General features: G+C 38.3%; 1 protein-coding gene across 3 annotated transcripts in view; it reads right to left on the bottom strand.

Annotated features, from left to right (window-relative positions):
• The window catches only part of COL4A3BP (collagen type IV alpha 3 binding protein), a 140,891-nt gene that overhangs the window by 40,112 nt on the left and 81,324 nt on the right, over positions 1–19,455 (bottom strand). For all 3 annotated transcript variants that reach the window (XM_018053702.1, XM_018053700.1, XM_018053701.1), the window contains one exon: positions 17,336–17,428. In XM_018053702.1, the coding sequence (XP_017909191.1) occupies positions 17,336–17,428 (93 nt within the window). The remainder of the gene's footprint in view (positions 1–17,335; positions 17,429–19,455) is intronic.

The following is a 19,455-nucleotide window of genomic DNA, read 5'->3' as shown; positions in this document are numbered from 1 at the left end:
GTAAGTACTCAAATATATAAGAACCTGGTCAGAATAAATTTCAGGTTTATATGGTCCAAAATATATTTAGTACTGACTTAATATCTGTTATTAAGTTAGCTTAAGCTTGTTTGCTTAAGTAATACAGACATGTCTTTAGAGCATAATACTTTTATTATACTTAAATTTACTAGAAATAAAATAAAATCTTACTATTCCTGTTACAAAATTGTTCAGCAAGGAAAAATGACAATATGATGAAACTTTTAACCTTTTAGGAACAATTTATGTTTTGGGAATGTTAATATAAAATACTCCTTCTGGATTTTGGTAACTTGAACTTTAGAGTTGTGCTTCAGTTCAGTTCAGTTCAGTTGCTCAGTCGTGTCTGACTCTCTGCGACCCCATGAATCGCAGCACGCCAGGCCTCCCTGTCCATCACCAACTCCCAGAGTTCACTCAGATTCACGTCTGTTGAGTCAGTGATGCCATCCAGCCATCTCATCCTCAGTCGTCCCATTCTCCTCCTGCCCCCAATCCCTCCCAGCATCAGAGTCTTTTCCAATGAGTCAATTCTTCACATGAGGTGGCCAAAGTACCGCAGTTTCAGCTTTAGCATCTTTCCTTCCAAAGAAATCCCAGGGCTGATCTCCTTCAGAATGGACTGGTTGGATCTCCTTGCAGTCCAAGGGACTCTCAAGAGTCTTCTCCAACACCACAGCTCAAAAGCATCAGTTCTTTGATGCTCAGCTTTCTTCACAGTCCAACTCTCACATCCATACATGACCACTGGAAAAACCATAGCCTTGACTAGATGGACCTTAGTCGGCAAAGTAATGTCTCTGCTTTTGAATATGCTATCTAGGTTGGTCATAACTTTCCTTCCAAGGAGTAGGCGTCCTTTAATTTCATGGCTGCAGTCACCATCTGCAGCGATTTTGGAGCCCCCCAAAAATAAAGTCTGACACTGTTTCTACTGTTTCCCCATCTATTTCCCATGAAGCGATGGGATCAGATGCCATGATCTTCGTTTTCTGAATGTTGAGCTTTAAGCCAACTTTGTCACTCTCCTCTTTCACTTTCATCAAGAGGCTTTTTAGTTCCTCTTCACTTTCTGCCATAAGGATGGTGTCATCTGCATATCTGAGGTTATTGAATATTTCTCCCGGCAATCTTGATTCCAGCTTGTGTTTCTTCCAGTCCAGCGTTTCTCATGATGTACTCTGCATAGAAGTTAAATAAGCAGGGTGACAATATTTTACTCCTTTTACTGAGTACTCATATATTTGACGTACTCCTTTTCCTATTTGGAACCAGTCTGTTGTTCCATGTCCAGTTCTAACTGTCGCTTTCTGACTTGCATACAGATTTCTCAAGAGGCAGGTTAGGTGGTCTGGTATTCCCATCTCTCTCTGATTTTTCCAGTTTATTGTGATCCACAGAGTCAAAGGCTTTGGCATAGTCAATAAAGCAGAACTAGATGTTTTCCTGGAAGTCTCTTGCTTTTTCCATGATCCATTGGATGTTGGCAATTTGATCTCTGGTTCCTCTGCCTTTTCTAAAACCAGCTTGAGCATCTGGACGTTCACGGTTCCCATATTGCTGAAGCCTGGTTTGGAGAATTTTGAGCATTACTTTACTAGCATGTGAGATGAGTGCAATTGTGCGGTAGTTTGAGCATTCTTTGGCATTGCCTTTCTTTGGGACTGGAATGAAAACTGACCTTTTCCAATCCTGTGGCCACTGCTGAGTTTTCCAAATTTGCTGGCATATTGAGTGTAGCACTTTCACAGCATCATCTTTCAGGATTTGAAATAGCTCAACTAGGATTCCATCACCTCCATTAGCTTTGTTCATAGTGATACTTTCTAAGGCCCACTTGACTTCACATTCCAGGATGTCTGGCTCTAGATGAGTGATCACACCATCGTGATTATCTGGGTCGTGAAGATCTTTTTTGTACAGTTCTTCTGTGTATTCTTGCCACCTCCTCTTAATATCTTCTGCTTCTGTTAGGTCCATACCAATTAAGAGTTGTGCTTAATTAACATAAATAATGGGAATCCACGGAATACCCAAGTTGTTTCCAAGTAAGATATTGGCACATTATTTACAGAACACAGGTTTCCTTTTGCAGAGAAACTCCTACAAGGTACTTGGAGGATTATTAATATGATGCCACATCAAGACATTTTCTTTAAGAAAGTGAATGTTTTCTAGGAACAAATAGTATTTATAAACTTGCCAATCTAAAGAATAATGTAAAACACAGTTTTTAAGTGCTTACTTTTTACTAGAAACTGGGCTTTAAGGTTAAGAATTATAATATGCATAACTAAAGCCACTAAAATAGTAAGGGAAACATTTTAGTATGCAAGGAAGATGGGAAGCACGTCTTCACTAAAAGACTACGAGAGGGACTTCGGGGGTGGTTCAGCGCCTAAGAATCCACACTCGGTGCAGGGGACCCAGGTGCGATCCCTGGCCGGGGAACTGGATCCCAGGTGCTGCAACTAAGAGTTCACATGCCACAACTGAAGATGACGTGTGCCCCTACTAAGACCTGCTGCAGCCAAATAAATACATAAATAGAAAAATTTAAATACATGAGTAAAAAGTATGAGGATAGTTTTGTCTTAGAGCTAGCTGGTTGTTTCTGAATGGAAAGAACAGAAAAAGTAATACGGATACACAAAGTTGTTAAAGGGTTGAGGAAAAGGAACACTGAGAAAAGAGTTTTGTACATGGCTGGGAACGGCTAAGATAAGACTCAATTAAGAAAATGATTTTTAAAGGTAAAGTATACGAAACTTGAATTTAGTTTTCTCTCTCTTAATTTAGTTTCCTTATAATACTGAGCTGCTTTTAGTAAGAGATAGTGTGAGTTTCTTTGCCTTTTGGTGATTTACGACAACCTTTGAGCTCTTTTACTGTTACGTTAGTTAAATGACACTGACCTATGATCCTATTTAACCAGGTTTTGAAAGTTTTTGGTATTTTTGACAAACTTTTCAAAGATCAACTTCTAAATGAAGTTCACTGGACCTTTAGTTAACTTTGAGGTTTTTCAAAGGGTCCCTGGTATATCTCAAATTATTTGTCTTCTCTCCATCTCAGAGAGAAGAGTAATTAACTATTAGGCCTATTTGGTATGTTAAATTACATGGGAAGTATTGTCAAATTTGAGTGGTGATAAAACTTCTGAGGTCCTATTAAATGGGTAAATGTTGTAACTAGAAAGTCTAGCTTCCCTGGTGGCTCAAACGGTAACGAACATGCCTGCGATGCAGGAGACACAGGTTTGATCCCTGGGTTGGGAAGATCCCCTGGAGGAGGAAATGACAACCCATTCCAGTATTCTTGCCTGGAAAGTTCCATGGACAGAGGAGCCTGGTGGGCTACAGTCAATGGGTAGTCTGGTGGGCTACAGTCTATGGGGTCGCAAAGAGTTGTTTATGACTGAGCAACTAACACTTTTACTTTTATAGAAATTCTAGAAATTATATAGAACTCCAAAAATGTCCTGGTAACATGTGACCAGTTATAATTCTAGAAATTATCTTAAATTGTTTTACGTCACAGCAGTAACAAAGTTTGTCAATTGGACTGAAATCAGGTGTTTAACTTTTCAAATCTTTTGTAATTTATGGACAGTTATTGTTTTACTCCAATGTTTGGGCAAAAATACTTCATCTTCAAGAATATTCATAAAAAGAACTTTTTTACAAGTACAGGTTTCTGATAACTTTCAGATCATACCACTGAACTGGTTAAGAAATTAAAGACTTCTGATGGAGAACTGGATGGTTTCATAAAACTGCTAGCTGAAGATTAAGATCTAGGATTAGTCTCACAGGACTGAATGAACTTATGAGTATGGTTATAATTTTTGTTTTTCATCTGAAATACTATTCATTTTAAATCTGCTTTCCAGATATAAAGAAACCCTTAGTCTACACCTCTCTATATAGAACTGAAACATTTATCTTTTCTATCTGAGCCCTTCAGAATCTGTAAACTCTTAGGTTCCCAACAACCTACCCAGGTATACAAGGTAGGCCACCTACTAACAAGTGCAGGAATCTCAAGGTATTCAGGGAATCTAGAGAAGAGAGAAATTCACCTAAACCCAGCACCCAAATCTACATTTATCACAGGAAGAATCCATGACATGCCTTTGGTGTGGCTTTCCTGGCCTCGAGAGTTTAAGTTAAACTGAGATTCGTTATGAAAAGTTGCATCAGAGCCAATTTAAAGAGTCCATGTGGTCAGACATTTTGCGAACAAATTAGTCTTAATGTGGCTCTATTTGGTAGAAATTATGGTACTTTTAGAGAAAGATAATATTTAAGTGGATATTAAATTCTAATTTTATTAAATGAGGTCTTCACTACTGCCTAAGATTCTTTTCCAAGATAGTTTCCTTGTTGTCATATTATTGTAAAGTTTAGTTATTAAAAGGGCATTCGAAGTATGTTTCTGAAGCTTATCACAGTAATTTAACTTTGGATGAAGATCAGATGTGCCATGACCTGCAACCAGGAGATTATTCCTACTGGAAAAGGTCTCAGATAAAGGACTCAGTCACATTAGAAGGGACTGTATTAGGCCTCCTCTCCTGAATAAAATGCAACTCCTGTTTCTGACAACTGACTTCAACTAAAAACAGTATTATCAGACCAGCACAAGAAGACATCTGAAGGAGACAGCTAATCCAAGATGCTGGACCAGGTCTGCATACTGGTAACTCTGGTAACTGCTTATACTCGTTTTTTGGTGGGGCAGGGGGAACTCATATCTTTGCTTATGAATCAGATGTATTTCTTTCTTTAGTTCAGTCACTCAGTCATGTCTAACTCTTTGCAACCCCATGGACTTCAGAATGCCAGGCTTCCCTCTCCATCACCAATGCTGGGAGCTCGCTCAAACTCATGTCCATCAAGTTGGTGATGCCATCCAACCGTCTCATCCTCTATCGTCCCCTTCTCCTCCTGCCTTCAATCTTTCCCAGCATCAGGGTCTTTTCCAATGAGTCGGTTTTTTGGTTTCAGTTTCTTTCTTGGGCTCAATATTTGCAGGTTTAGAATTAATCTAATCACTGGGTTTGGGGCCAATTACCTATGGCCCCGGTTGTCCTGCTGGATTTCTCCTCTCCAAGGCTCTAACTGGATGGCCCTTGGACGTTTTGTTTTAAATAAACTCTAGCACCATGCAAGCTAACATCACTGCCAATATCCCTAAGTGAGATGCTCTTACCTGGCCAAGTAAAGATGCCTATTCTGAATCTGGCCATAAACAGCCCATTTCATTACATGGTGAATACTGGGTAGCTCCTACAAGGACCCAGTGGATTTACACAACAAATTCATGACCTTGGTTTTTCCCAGGTTGGTTAGGAAAACACATAATTCATTTGCCTTGGGCTTAAGACCCCTTATGGGTAGCTTCTGTTAATCTGTAATGTGAGTACACTGGTTTCTATCAGGTATCCAATGGTATGACCATTTGGCCACAATATGTGGTAACTCATTTTATGACACATGAAGAGCTAAATTTCCACTTTGAACAATCTTCTTCCCAGTTCAGGGGAAACACTAGGAAAAGAGTTCAGTTTTGGAGGATCTTGGCTTAAATCTCTATTAATGATGTTGTTGGTCCTCCTGACAATTTAAATTACAGTTTGTGGAGTTACAAAGTGATAGTTTCTTGCCTTCCATACTGTGTGTCACCTGCTAATAGTAAAACAATGATGTCTAAACCACTTGAATTTGTAGATCACATCTATGTAGTACTCTATAAAATAATGGGCATACATACTGCACATGTGAGGAAAGCTGGGTTAAATAGTATTGGACAACCTGGAATCAGCTCTCAGTACCTGCTGAACATTCTGCTAGTATAATTCCCCCTGCCAAAAGAGAACTGAGCTATGGGGACCCAGCACTGACAGACATGATGGACTGATCAAGGGCAGGTGAGCAACAACCCTGGCATCAAGGGACCAAATATTTGATTGCCTGATGCTTTCTATCAAAAGGTTAAAGATCAAGAGGGAAATTGTGAAATAAAATTAATATTTTATGGCAAGACAAGAAAAATTTAAATGTTTTTTAAAAAAACTTTTTCTCTGCCCTTTGGCCTCCCCTTTCCCTGCTACTGTATACTGTATTATCTGCATCTTACATCATGACCAAATTTTCCCCATTGACAAAAACACCTGCCCAATCCTAAAACACAACGTTCTCCTAGCATCAACTCCTTAAAAGATAACCTTCCTTCTTGATCTTGGAGTGAGTCATGTTACCTACCAGCAGAAGAGAGCTGTGTAAACTGTCATTATTACACCATCTGATTTGATGTAGAGCCTTTTGTCTCAAAAACATTTCTAATGGATGGAACTTTCTGAGATGCTGTTCCTAGGATATAATCCTTACGCTCCAATAAAAATTTCCATTTCTTTCTTAATTTTTCATCAATAGAGAATTGATGAGAAAAAACTGAAGTCCCCTTAACTATTAAAAGAGAAAGAGGGAGGTGCATTTCAACTAGGTGGGAAAAAGATGGTTTAGTCAACAATTCCAACTGGAATATAAAATTACAGATTCCTCCATTACATCATAATTTATAAAAAATCAGATGTGTTAATATATTTAGAAGAGATCACTGAAAAAAAGAACAGAAAATATAGATAATTATTTGAAGTACAGTGTGAAAGGATTTCAGTCTAAAATGGAATCTGAGGATGTGAAATGGGAATCACATGTCTGTACCTAAAGAATGGAACTTAACTAAGAGAATGATTTCCCGTAAATGCCAGGTCAACAGAAGACAGAGCCTTATCTCCAAACCAACGACCATCTGCCAAGTATCTTTCCCCATCTTCAAGCTAAAGAACTGACTTGCCTGGACTCTGGCTGCACCTCCCTTGTCTGCACTCCTTGCCCATAAAATACAGCTTGCCCCACAGCCTCTACAAAGCTGCCTGTAACTTGTTATTCAGCATGTATTTCCCAAATTACAATCTCTGCTATTCCCAAATAAACTCAATTTCTGGCAATTTGAGACTGCCTCAGTTTACATCTTTAGGCCAAAAAAAGAACACTTTTTAAAACATGAAAAAAACATAAAGATAACTGTATCAAGACTGTGAGTTAAATACAAGAAAGTATAAAATTTTACATGGCAAAACTAAGAAGATTTTTAACTATGAAAACGAAGAAAATTGAGAAATGAAGTCAATCCTGTCAATCTTCTAAATCAAGAGAGGAAAAACACCCAAATTCTAACAATAAAAATGTCAAGGGATGTGTCTAAGAGCCACTAACGAAGAAATGCAAATAAACAATAAACGTTTTTAAAAGAGAGCCTAAGTCACATCAATAAAGCAATTTCTTTAAACTAATGAACAGGGGTGGTCCTAAGATGGTGGAGGAATAGGAGGTGAAGACCACTTTCTCCCTCACAAATTCCTCAAAAGAACATTTCAACACTGAGCAAACTCCACAAAACAACTTCTGTAGGCTGGCAGAGGACATCAGGCAACGAGAAAAGCAGACCATTGTCTTCAAAATCAGGTAGGAAAAAATATAAAAGACGAAAAAGGAGACAAAAGGAGGTGGGGAGGGAGCTCCGTCCCGGGAAGGGAATTTTAAGAAGAGAGGTTTCCGAACACCAGGAAGCACTCTCCCTGCCAAGTCTGTGGCGAGCCTTGGAAACACAGAGGGCAATATAACAGGAAGGAAAAATAGATAAATCATTAAAACCAAGAGATTACAAGCCCAACAGTAACTCCCCCAGCGGAAAAGCAGCACAGATGCCTGCATCCGCCACTGGGAAGTTGGGGCAGGGCAGGGACGCGCGGGAGGCGCAGGCTGCAGTGCTTTGTAAGAATCGGGCAGGAACACCCCACGCGCAACCAGAACGATCTAACTTGGGCTAGCAAACCAGACTGTGGGATAGCTACCACGCGAAAAGCTCGAACATAAGACACCGCCAGGACAGAGCACAGAACAAAGGATGGAATGGAAAAAGCCGGCTGCAGACCATCCCCCGCCGGGGACAGGCAGCCAGAGCCGTAAGGACTGGAAAGGGGCAATTGCAGACCCGGAGAGACTTGACTTACCTAACTGCAAGCAGGCTCCTTCGCTAGGACTTCTGGGGGTGCTGGACCGTCACCATCTGCCCCACAAGGGGCGCCAGCGGTCCACCCAGAAAGCTGAGCAGCAGAGGCAGAAAAGGCGACAAGTCGCAGCAACCGCGCTCGCCAAACTCCTGAGCTACTCGGACCCGGGAAGGGCACAAAGCGCAGTCCCAACCGAATCTGTGCCTCTGAGGGCTACCTGAGCGCCGAACCTGAACAGCTTAAACCGGGGAAGTGCACACAGCCTAGGGCCAGCCTCAGATGGTTCCCGGCTGAGCATCATAGAGCCAGAGTGGTTTGTATGCCGCGAGAAGGGACAGGTCCAGCGGGGCTGAGACACTGTGTGCACATGACAGCGCTATTTGTTTGCAGCATCCCCCCTCCCCACAGCGCGACTGAACTAGTGAGCCTAAAAAACCAGCATAAAGAAGAAGTTAAACAGAGGGAACCGCCTTGGAAGTGACCCCACAATGCCCACAACATCAGGGAAGGGGCAGATATATTTTTAAAATCATTCCTTTTTCTTTTCTTTTTTTAAATTTTTTCTGACTTTTTTTTTAATAGTTAAGCCTTCTATTTCTCCTCTAATTTTTATTTCTATAACCTATTAATATTCAAAAAAAAAGACTTTTTTTTTTTTAAGGCAAACACCATATATAGCCTCTGGGTGGTTATTGGTGTTTTGTTTTGTTTTTTAATTTTTGTGGCTTTTTTTTCTTTTTTCCTTTTTCCTTCTGCTTCTTTTCTTTAATATTGTATTTTTGAAAATCCAACCTCTTCTCTAGATTTTTGATCTTTGCTCTTCAGTTTTTGTTGTCAATTTTGTACATTTAAAAACCCAAACTTCACTACCCAATTTTACCTGAGAGCGAGATTACAGACTTGACCACTTTCTCCTCCTTTGGACTCTCCTTTTTCTCCACCAGGTGGCCTCTGTCTCTTTTCTCCCCCATCTCTTCTCTATCCAACTCTGTGAATCTCTGTGTGTTCCAGACGGTGGAGAACACCTAAGTAACTGGTTACTGGCAGGATTTGTCTCTCTCCTTCTCATTCCTCTCTCTTATCCTCCTGGCCATCTCTGTCTACTTACTCCCTCTCCTCTTCCCTGTATAACTCCATAAATACCTCTGAGCTGTCCAGACTATGGAACCCACATAAGGAAGTGACTACAGGCTAGCTTGCTCTCTCCTCTTTTGATCTCACCGCATCTCATTCCAGTCACCTCTAACTACCCCCTCCCTCTTCTCTTCTCCTTGTAACTCAGTGAACCTCTCTGGGTGTCCCTCAATGTGGAGAAACTTTTCATCTTTAACCTAGATGTTTTATCATCAGTGCTATATAGATGGAGAAGTCTAGAGGCTACTGTAAAAATAAAACTGAAAACCAGAAGCAGGAGGCTTAAGTCCAAAGCCTGAAAACATCAGAGAACTCCTGAATTCAGGGAACATTAAGCAATAGGAGCTCATCAAATGCCTCCATACCTACACTGAAACCAAGCTCCACCCAAGGACCAACAAGTTCCAGAACAAGACATACCACACAAATTCTCCAGCAACACAGGAACACACTCCTGAGCTTCAATATACAGGCAGCTCAAAGTTACTCCAAAACCTCTGACGTCTCATAACCCATTACTGATCACTCCACTACACTCCAGAGAGAAGAAACCCAGCTCCACCCACCAGAACTCCAACACAAGCCTCCCTAACCAGGAAACCTAGACAAGCCACTGATACAACCCCACCCACAGTGAGGAAGCTCCATAATAAAGAGAACTCCACAAATTTCCAGAATATAAAAAGGCCACCCCAAACACAGCAATATAACCAAGATGAAGAGACAGAGGAATACTCAGCAGGTAAAGGAACAGGAGGGTTGCCCACCAAACTAAACAAAAGAGGAAGAGGTAGGGAATCTACCTGAGAAAGAATTCCGAATATTGATAGTGAAAATGATCCAAAATCTTGAAATCAAAATGGAATCACAGATAAATAGCCTAGAGACAAGGATTGAGAAGATGCAAGAAAGGTTTAACAAGGACCTAGAAGAAATAAAAAAGAGTCAAAATATAATGAATAATGCAATAAATGAGATCAGAAACACTCTGGAAGCAACAAATAGCAGAATAACGGAGGCAGAAGATAGGATTAGTGAAATAGAAGATAGAATGGTAGAAATAAATGAATCAGAGAGGAAACAAGAAAAACGAATTAAAAGAAATGAGGACAATGTCAGAGACCTCCAGGACGATATGAAACGCTCCAACATTCGAATTATAGGAGTCCCAGAAGAAGACAAAAAGAAAGACCATGAGAAAATACTTGAGGAGATAATAGTTGAAAACTTCCCTAAAATGGGGAAGGAAATAATCACCCAAGTCCAAGAAACACGGAGAGTTCCAAATAGGATAAACCCAAGGCGAAACACCCCAAGACACATATTAATCAAATTAACAAAGATCAAACACAAAGAACAAATATTAAAAGCAGCAAGGGAAAAACAACAAATAACACACAAGGGGATTCCCATAAGGATAACAGCTGATCTTTCAATAGAAACTCTTCAGGCCAGGAGGGAATGGCAAGACATACTTAAAGTGATGAAAGACAATAACCTACAGCCCAGATTACTGTACCCAGCAAGGATCTCATTCAAATACGAAGGAGAAATCAAAAGCTTTACAGACAAGCAAAAGCTGAGAGAATTCAGCACCACCAAACCAGCTCTCCAACAAATTCTAAAGGATATTCTCTAGACAGGAAACACAAAAAGGGTGTATAAACCTGAACCCAAAACAATAAAGAAAATGGTAACAGGATCATACTTATCAATAATTGCCTTAAACGTAAATGGGTTGAATGCCCCAACCAAAAGACAAAGACTGGCCGAATGGATACAAAAACAAGACCCCTCTATATGCTGCTTACAAGAGACCCACCTCAAAACAAGGGACACATACAGACTGAAAGTGAAGGGCTGGAAAAAGATATACCATGCAAATAGAGACCAAAAGAAAGCAGGAGTGGCAATACTCATTTCTGATAAAATAGACTTTAAAACAAAGGCTGTGAAAAGAGACAAAGAAGGCCACTACATAATGATCAAAGGATCAATCCAAGAAGAAGATATAACAATTATAAATATATATGCACCCAATATAGGAGCACCGCAATATGTAAGACAAATGCTAACAAGTATGAAAGGGGAAATCAACAATAACACAATAATAGTGGGAGACTTTAATACCCCACTCACACCTATGGACAGATCAACTAAACAGAAAATCAACAAAGAAATGCAAACTTTAAATGATACATTAGACCAGTTAGACCTAATTGATATCTATCGGACATTTCACCCCAAAACAATGAATTTCACCTTTTTCTCAAGTGCTCATGGAACATTCTCCAGGATAGATCACATCCTGGGCCATAAAGCTAAACTTGATAAATTCAAAAAAATCAAAATCATTCCAAGCATCTTTTCTGACCATAATGCACTAAGATTAGATCTCAATTACAGGAGAAAAACTATTAAAAATTCCAACATGTGGAGGTTGAACAACACACTTCTGAATAACCAACAAATCACAGAAGAAATCAAAAAAGAAATCAAAATATGCATAGAAATGAATGAAAATGAAAACACAACAACCCAAAACCTGCGGGACACTATAAAAGCAGTGCTAAGAGGAAAGTTCATAGCAATACAGGCATACCTCAAGAAACAAGAAAAAAGTCTAATAAATAACCTAACTCTACACCTAAAGCAACTAGAAAAGGAAGAATTGGAGAACCCCAGAGTTAGTAGAAGGAAAGAAATCTTAAAAATTAGGGCAGAAATAAATGCAAAAGAAACAAAAGAGACCATAGCAAAAATCAACAAAGCCAAAAGCTGGTTCTTTGAAAGGATAAATAAAATTGACAAACCATTAGCCAGACTCATCAAGAAGCAAAGAGAGAAAAATCAAATCAATAAAATTAGAAATGAAAATGGAGAGATCACAACAGACAACACAGAAATACAAAGGATCATAAGAGACTACTATCAGCAGTTATATGCCAATAAAATGGACAATGTGCAAAAAATGGACAATTTTCCAAAACTGAACCAGGAAGAAATAGAAAATCTTAACAGACCCATCACAAGCACGGAAATTGAAACTGTAATCAGAAATCTTCCAGCAAACAAAAGCCCAGGTCCAGACGGTTTCACAGCTGAATTCTACGAAAAATTTCGAGAAGAGCTAACACCTATCCTCCTCAAACTCTTCCAGAAAATTGCAGAGGAAGGTAAACTTCCAAACTCATTCTATGAGGCCACCATAACCCTAATACCAAAACCTGACAAAGATACTACAAAAAAGGAAAACTACAGGCCAATATCACTGATGAACATAGATGCAAAAATCCTCAACAAAATTACAGCAATCAGAATCCAACAACATATTAAAAAGATCATACACTATGACCAAGTGGGCTTTATTCCAGGGATGCAAGGATTCTTCAATATCTGCAAATCAATCAATGTAATTCACCACATTAACAAATTGAAAAATAAAAACCATATGATTATCTCAATAGATGTAGAGAAGGCCTTTGACAAAATTCAACATCCATTTATGATAAAAACTCTCCAGAAAGCAGGAATAGAAGGAACATACCTCAACATAATAAAAGCTATATATGACAAACCCACAGCAAACATTATTCTCAATGGTGAAAAATTGAAAGCATTTCCGCTAAAGTCAGGAACAAGACAAGGGTGCCCACTTTCACCGCTACTATTCAACATAGTTTTGGAAGTTTTGGCCACAGCAATCAGAGCAGAAAAAGAAATAAAAGGAATCCAAATTGGAAAAGAAGAAGTAAAACTTTCACTGTTTGCAGATGACATGATCCTCTACATAGAAAACCCTAAAGACTCCACCAGAAAATTACTAGAGCTCATCAATGAATATAGTAAAGTTGCAGGATATAAAATCAACACACAGAAATCCCTTGCATTCCTATACACGAATAATGAGAAAGTAAGAAATTAAGGAAAGAATTCCATTCACCATTGCAATGAAAAGAATAAAATACTTAGGAATATATCTACCTAAAGAAACTAAAGACCTATACATAGAAAACTATAAAACACTGGTGAAAGAAATCAAAGAGGACACTAATAGATGGAGAAATATACCATGTTCATGGATCGGAAGAATCAATATAGTGAAAATGAGTATACTACCCAAAGCAATTTACAAATTCAACGCAATCCCTATTAAGCTACCAGCCACATTTTTCACAGAACTAGAACAAATAATTTCAAGATTTGTATGGAAATACAAAAAACCTCGAATAGCCAAAGCAGTCTTGAGAAAGAAGAATGGAACTGGAGGAATCAACTTGCCTGACTTCAGGCTCTACTACAAAGCCACAGTCATCAAGACAGTATGGTACTGGCACAGAGACAGAAATATAGATCAATGGAACAAAATAGAAAGCCCAGAGATAAATCCACACACATATGGATAGCTTATCTTTGACAAAGGAGGCAAGAATATACAATGGAGTAAAGACAATCTCTTTAACAAGTGGTGCTGGAAAAACTGGTCAACCACTTGTAAAACAATGAAACTAGATCACTTTCTAACACCATACACAAAAATAAACTCAAAATGGATTAAAGATCTAAACACAAGACCAGAAACTATAAAACTCCTAGAGGAGAACATAGGCAAAACACTCTCTGACATAAATCACAGCAGGATCCTCTATGATCCACCTCCCAGAATTCTGGAAATAAAAGCAAAAATAAATAAATGGGATCTAATTAAAATTAAAAGCTTCTGCACAACAAAGGAAACTATAAGCAAGGTGAAAAGACAGCCTTCTGAATGGGAGAAAATAATAGCAAATGAAGCAACTGACAAACAACTAATCTCAAAAATATACAAGCAACTTCTGCAGCTCAATTCCAGAAAAATAAACGACCCAATCAAAAAATGGGCCAAAGAACTAAACAAACATTTCTCCAAAGAAGACATACAGATGGCTAATAAACACATGAAAAGATGCTCAATGTCACTCATTATTAGAGAAATGCAAATCAAAACCACAATGAGGTACCACTTCACACCAGTCAGAGTGTCTGCGATCCAAAAATCTACAAGCAATAAATGCTGGAGAGGGTGTGGAGAAAAGGGAACCCTCTTACACTGTTGGTGGGAATGCAAACTAGTACAGCCACTTTGAAGAACAGTGTGGAGATTCCTTAAAAAATTGCAAATAGAACTACCTATGACCCAGCAATCCCACTGCTGGGCATACACACTGAGGAAACCAGAATTGAAAGAGACACATGTACCCCAATGTTCACCGCAGCACTGTTTATAATAGCCAGGGCATGGAAACAACCTAGATGTCCATCAGCAGATGAATGGATAAGAAAGCTGTGGTACATATACACAATGGAGTATTACTCAGCTGTTAAAAAGAATACATTTGAATCAGTTCTGATGAGATGGATGAAACTGGAGCCAATTATACAGAGTGAAGTAAGCCAGAAAGAAAAACACCAATACAGTATACTAATGCATATATATGGAATTTAGAAAGATGGCAATGACGACCCTGTATGCAAGACAGCAAAAAAGACACAGATGTGTATAACAGACTTTTGGACTCAGAGGGAGAGGGAGAGGGTGTGATGATTTGGGAGAATGGCATTGTAACATGTATACTATCATGTAAGAATTGAATCGCTAGTCTATGTCCGACGCAGGATACAGCATGCTTGGGGCTGGTGCACGGTGATGACCCAGAGAGACGTTATGGGGAGGGAGGTGGGTGGGGGTTCATGTTTGGGAACGCATGTACACCCGTGGTGGATTCATGTTAATGTATGGCAAAACCAATACAGTATTGTAAATTAAAATAAAGGAAAAAAAAATAAACTAATGAACATACAAACCTACCACAAGGACCCTCCTTTTCTCTCCTCTGAAATAACAAAAGGGGAGACAAACATGCAATCATACAGTCGTACAAACAAGTTCCATTTGGAGAGTGCATTCATAAGTTCAATTTGTTCTAAAGTCCAACACAGTTAGCTCAGGTACCAAACTAACACAATGGGCTATATGGTACTGCACTGAAATAAGCTTATAATACTTTTCACACAAATAATATATACTACTATAGAGTACCCAAAAGCACAGCCACTTGTAGAGGATGTACACACGGCAATGTACATCACTTCACATACGTGAACCAACTGATGTGACTGGACATGCGAATGCATGTTTGCAGTATGAAAAAAATAGGGCAAGTTTTAAAAGCTCATAGTCCCCCCCAAACAAACCTAAAATAGCAAATCAACTTGCTCAGCTTCAGAATAAAAGTTAAAATTTTTCTTTTAACAGCTAATATTTCAGTAATCTAGACTTTAAAATCTAAGACAACAGCTGATTATGTAATTTTTATACATTCTGGAAGGAATGAAATGACACCTTATTAATTTAAAAATATTATCACTCAAGTCTTCATACTACAGATTTTCACAGCTGGAAATTAGTCCCAACATAAAAAATATTATCAACAGCAGGTCTTTTTTTCCTTTCTAGAATAAGAATGGCAAGGAATTTTTCTCCTACTTTCTTAAATACAATCTAATGTCTTTTCTTTAAACATTCTGCTTCCATGCCAATGATACTCCTTGTGCTCCTATATGTGTATGTATATGGAGAGGCAGATCCTACTAACACCTTAACAAGTAACAAAATGGGGAAAGAAGCTGATTTCAGACATTTTTCAAACATAAAGGTGAGGCAATTAGAACAATTCATGCTCTGCTATGGATAAGACCTCACAGTATACAGGACAAACTAAAATCTTTCACCAGTCAAGTTCTCGGAGTTTTCCTCTGTAGGTTGCTTTTATTTAAAAAAACAAAAACAAAAAAACAGAATTAGGGACTTCGGGAGAAATATCAATAACCTCAGATATGCAGATGGCACCACCCTTATGGCAGAAAGTGAAGAGGAACTAAAAAGCCTCTTAATGAAAGTGAAAGTGGAGAGTGAAAAAATTGGCTTAAAGCTCAACATTCAGAACACTAAGATCATGGCTTCTGACCCAATAACTTCATAGCAAATAGATGGGGAAACAGTGGAAACAGTGGCAGACTTTATTTTTGAGCACTCCAAAATCACTGCAGATAGTGAATGTAGCCATGAAATTAAAAGACGCTTACTCCTTGGCAGGAAAGTTATGACCAACCTAGATAGCATATTAAAAAGCAGAGACGTTACTTCACCAACAAAGATCTGTCTAGTCAAGGCTATGGTTTTTCCAGTAGTCACATATGGATGTGAGAGTTGGACTGTGAAGAAGGCTGAGCGCCGAAGAATTGATGCTTTTGAACTGTGGTGTTGGAGAAGACTCTTGAGAGTCCCTTGGACTGCAAGGAGATCCAACCAGTCCATTCTGAAGGAGATTAGCCCTGGGATTTCTTTGGAAGGAATGATGCTAAAGCTGAAACTCCAGTACTTTGACCACCTCATGCAAAGAGCTGACTCATTGGAAAATACTCTGATGCTGGGAGGTATTGGGGGCAGGAGGAGAAGGGGGCGACAGAGGGAGATGGCTGGATGGCATCACTGATTCACTGATCCGATGGATGTGGGTCTGAGTGAACTCCAGGAGTTGGTGATGGACAGGGAGGCCTGGCGTGCTGCGATTCATGGGGATGCAAGGAGTCGGACATGACTGAGTGACTGAACTTAACTGAACTGAACTTGGAGGTCCAGTGGTTAAGACTCTGCAGTCCCAATGCAGAGAGCACAGGCTCAATCCCTGGCTGGAAAACTAAGATCCCACATGCTTTACAGTGCAAGCAAAAAAAATAATGCATCTATTGATTTCAAATAATAAAATTAAAAAAAAGAAAGAGTTACAAGGTAATATCAATAAGTATAACCCTCACAGGCGAGACAAAAACTTGTCCTATAAAGTAGACAGGCCTAGTAATGAGCCTTTTAAGGCTCTTTATTTAAAGTTTTGTAGGAAAAAAAATCTTTTCAGGGTAAGCCTAGCATATATATTATAAAATATTCAAAATACTTAAAGGTTACAAAAGCACAATATAAAAATCACTTTTGTGACATAAATATATATTATGTTTTTTCTACGTGTGTCTTTTTCTAAGGCCAAAACTATAATTTCATACCTCATAATCTGGTCCTCCAAAGTGGGATTTTTTCTTAAGTTCTGTCATGGCATTTTTGTAGGCTTCCTCCACTCTTCTTCTCTTCTCAGTTTCCTTTAAAAAATAAAACCAGATGAAGAATTTATCATGTGATATGGGATTTTTTTTTTTTACATTGCACCAAAATTTTATAATTTGGCCCAAAAAAATAACTCTTACTCCTGTAAGAATTTGTCTTCTGCTAAAAAAAAAAAAAAAGAAAAAAGAAAAAAATGAGTATTCCTCTGCTCAAGAAAACACTTTTTTTCTGGGCCATATATCACATACAAGCTACCATTAAGATCACCTAGTAGGTAGGTTTGGAGAAGGAAATGGCAACCCACTCCAGTATACTTGCCTGGAGAATTCCACAGACAGAGGGACCTGGCAGGCTACAGTCCATGGGGTCGCAAAGAGTTGGACACGACTGAGCACCTAACACATACACACTAGGTAGGTTATATATTTAAATGGATTAAGTAACTACCAAAGTATCTACATGTCAAAAAAACAAGAGAGATAAATTAGCATCAGAGAAACACCTATAATATATAGTCATGTGTCTGTTTCCCCCAGTAGGAGCTAAATTTATTTTGTTATAGAGGAAAAAAAGCAAGTAATGGATGCCAGGAAGAAAACAACTCAATAATTGGTAAAACCAATCACTACAAAAAAGATATTCTGAGAGATGTTTCTTATACTTTCCAACTGCTGGATTAAATTATTTTAGAGCTGAAAAAGAGCTTGGATTTCTACTTTAACCTTCTGCTTTTATAGATAAGGTCTGTAGCTCTCAGAATCTGCCAAAAGATCCAAGGACAAAATTTTAAAAGGCTGGCCTTGGCAACAACTTCAAACTTTCTTTTTTAGAACAATGGACTGCAATGGGTCAAATCTGATATTAAAGCCTAACAGAATTATTATTAATATAAAGAACCTAACATCTTTATTCCTTCACCTCAAATATTTAAGGATTAAAGTCCAAACAGAACTCACACAGAGCTTACCCAGTTCTAAAATCCCTACCTGATTAAGCTGGTGCAAATCAATGAATTAGTATACTAGGCCTACAAACTGATTTTTGTGTACTGAAGTGAAGAGAGGACTACAGAACCATCAGAATGGCTAAGATTAAAATATAAAAAATCACTCACAAAACAATGACAATACCAAGTGCTGTCAAGGGTGAAAAGCAATTAGAATTCTCACTTACTTGCTGGTGGGGATATAAACTGATATAACTACTTTGGAAAACTGTCTACCTCTATACACCTAAAGCTAAGTATATACCTCATGAACCGATAATTCTACTGCTTGGTATATGCCCAAAATAAAAAAAATGTCCATCAGCAGGAAAAAGGAAAAACACAGTAAAGTCATAGAATGAAAATGCATCATACAATGAAGAGTATACAGCAATAATACTATATAACAATAAAAAACAACAAATTATCATTACAAGTTACAAGATGAAGGAACTTCACAGTCAGTGTTGGGGAGGGGGCAGCCAGACACAAGAGTATATTTTGTATGATTCCATTCACATGCTGTCCAAGAACAGGCAAAACTTATCTGTAAGGATATATTAATGAGCTAACACTATGGTTACTTCTTGAGGCAGTGGTATGGTATGGAGTAGGAAGAGGCATGAAAAACCTGGGGGGTTATAAAAGTTCTACATTTTGATTTGAGTGGTGGCTACAGGGGAGTATACATATATATAAAACTCATCTAGCAGTACATTTAAGATTGGTATATTTCATTGTATATATATTAAACCTTAATTTTAAAAAGTGAACAAAACAAAAACACACAGAACAGCAATAACACTAAGTATACTTCTATAATAGTATACTTCTATAAAAGAAGGAATACTTCTTTTAAAAATTAAGTATACTTCTATAAAAGAAGGAATTATTTATACAGGTAACTGAGAAAAATCATCACCACTGAAGAACATTAATTTTAAATTATTTAACTATAAGAACAATGGCTATAATGTTAGGAATCTACATAAGAGCTATTAAACATAAAATTGGAGACTATAGAGATTTACATATATATTATACATATCTACTATATATGTATATATACTAGATAAA

The sequence above is a fragment of the Capra hircus genome, chromosome 10 (genome assembly GCF_001704415.2).
Source record: "Capra hircus breed San Clemente chromosome 10, ASM170441v1, whole genome shotgun sequence".
Classification (NCBI taxonomy): domain Eukaryota; kingdom Metazoa; phylum Chordata; class Mammalia; order Artiodactyla; family Bovidae; genus Capra; species Capra hircus.
This window is presented reverse-complemented; position numbering and strand designations above follow the sequence as displayed.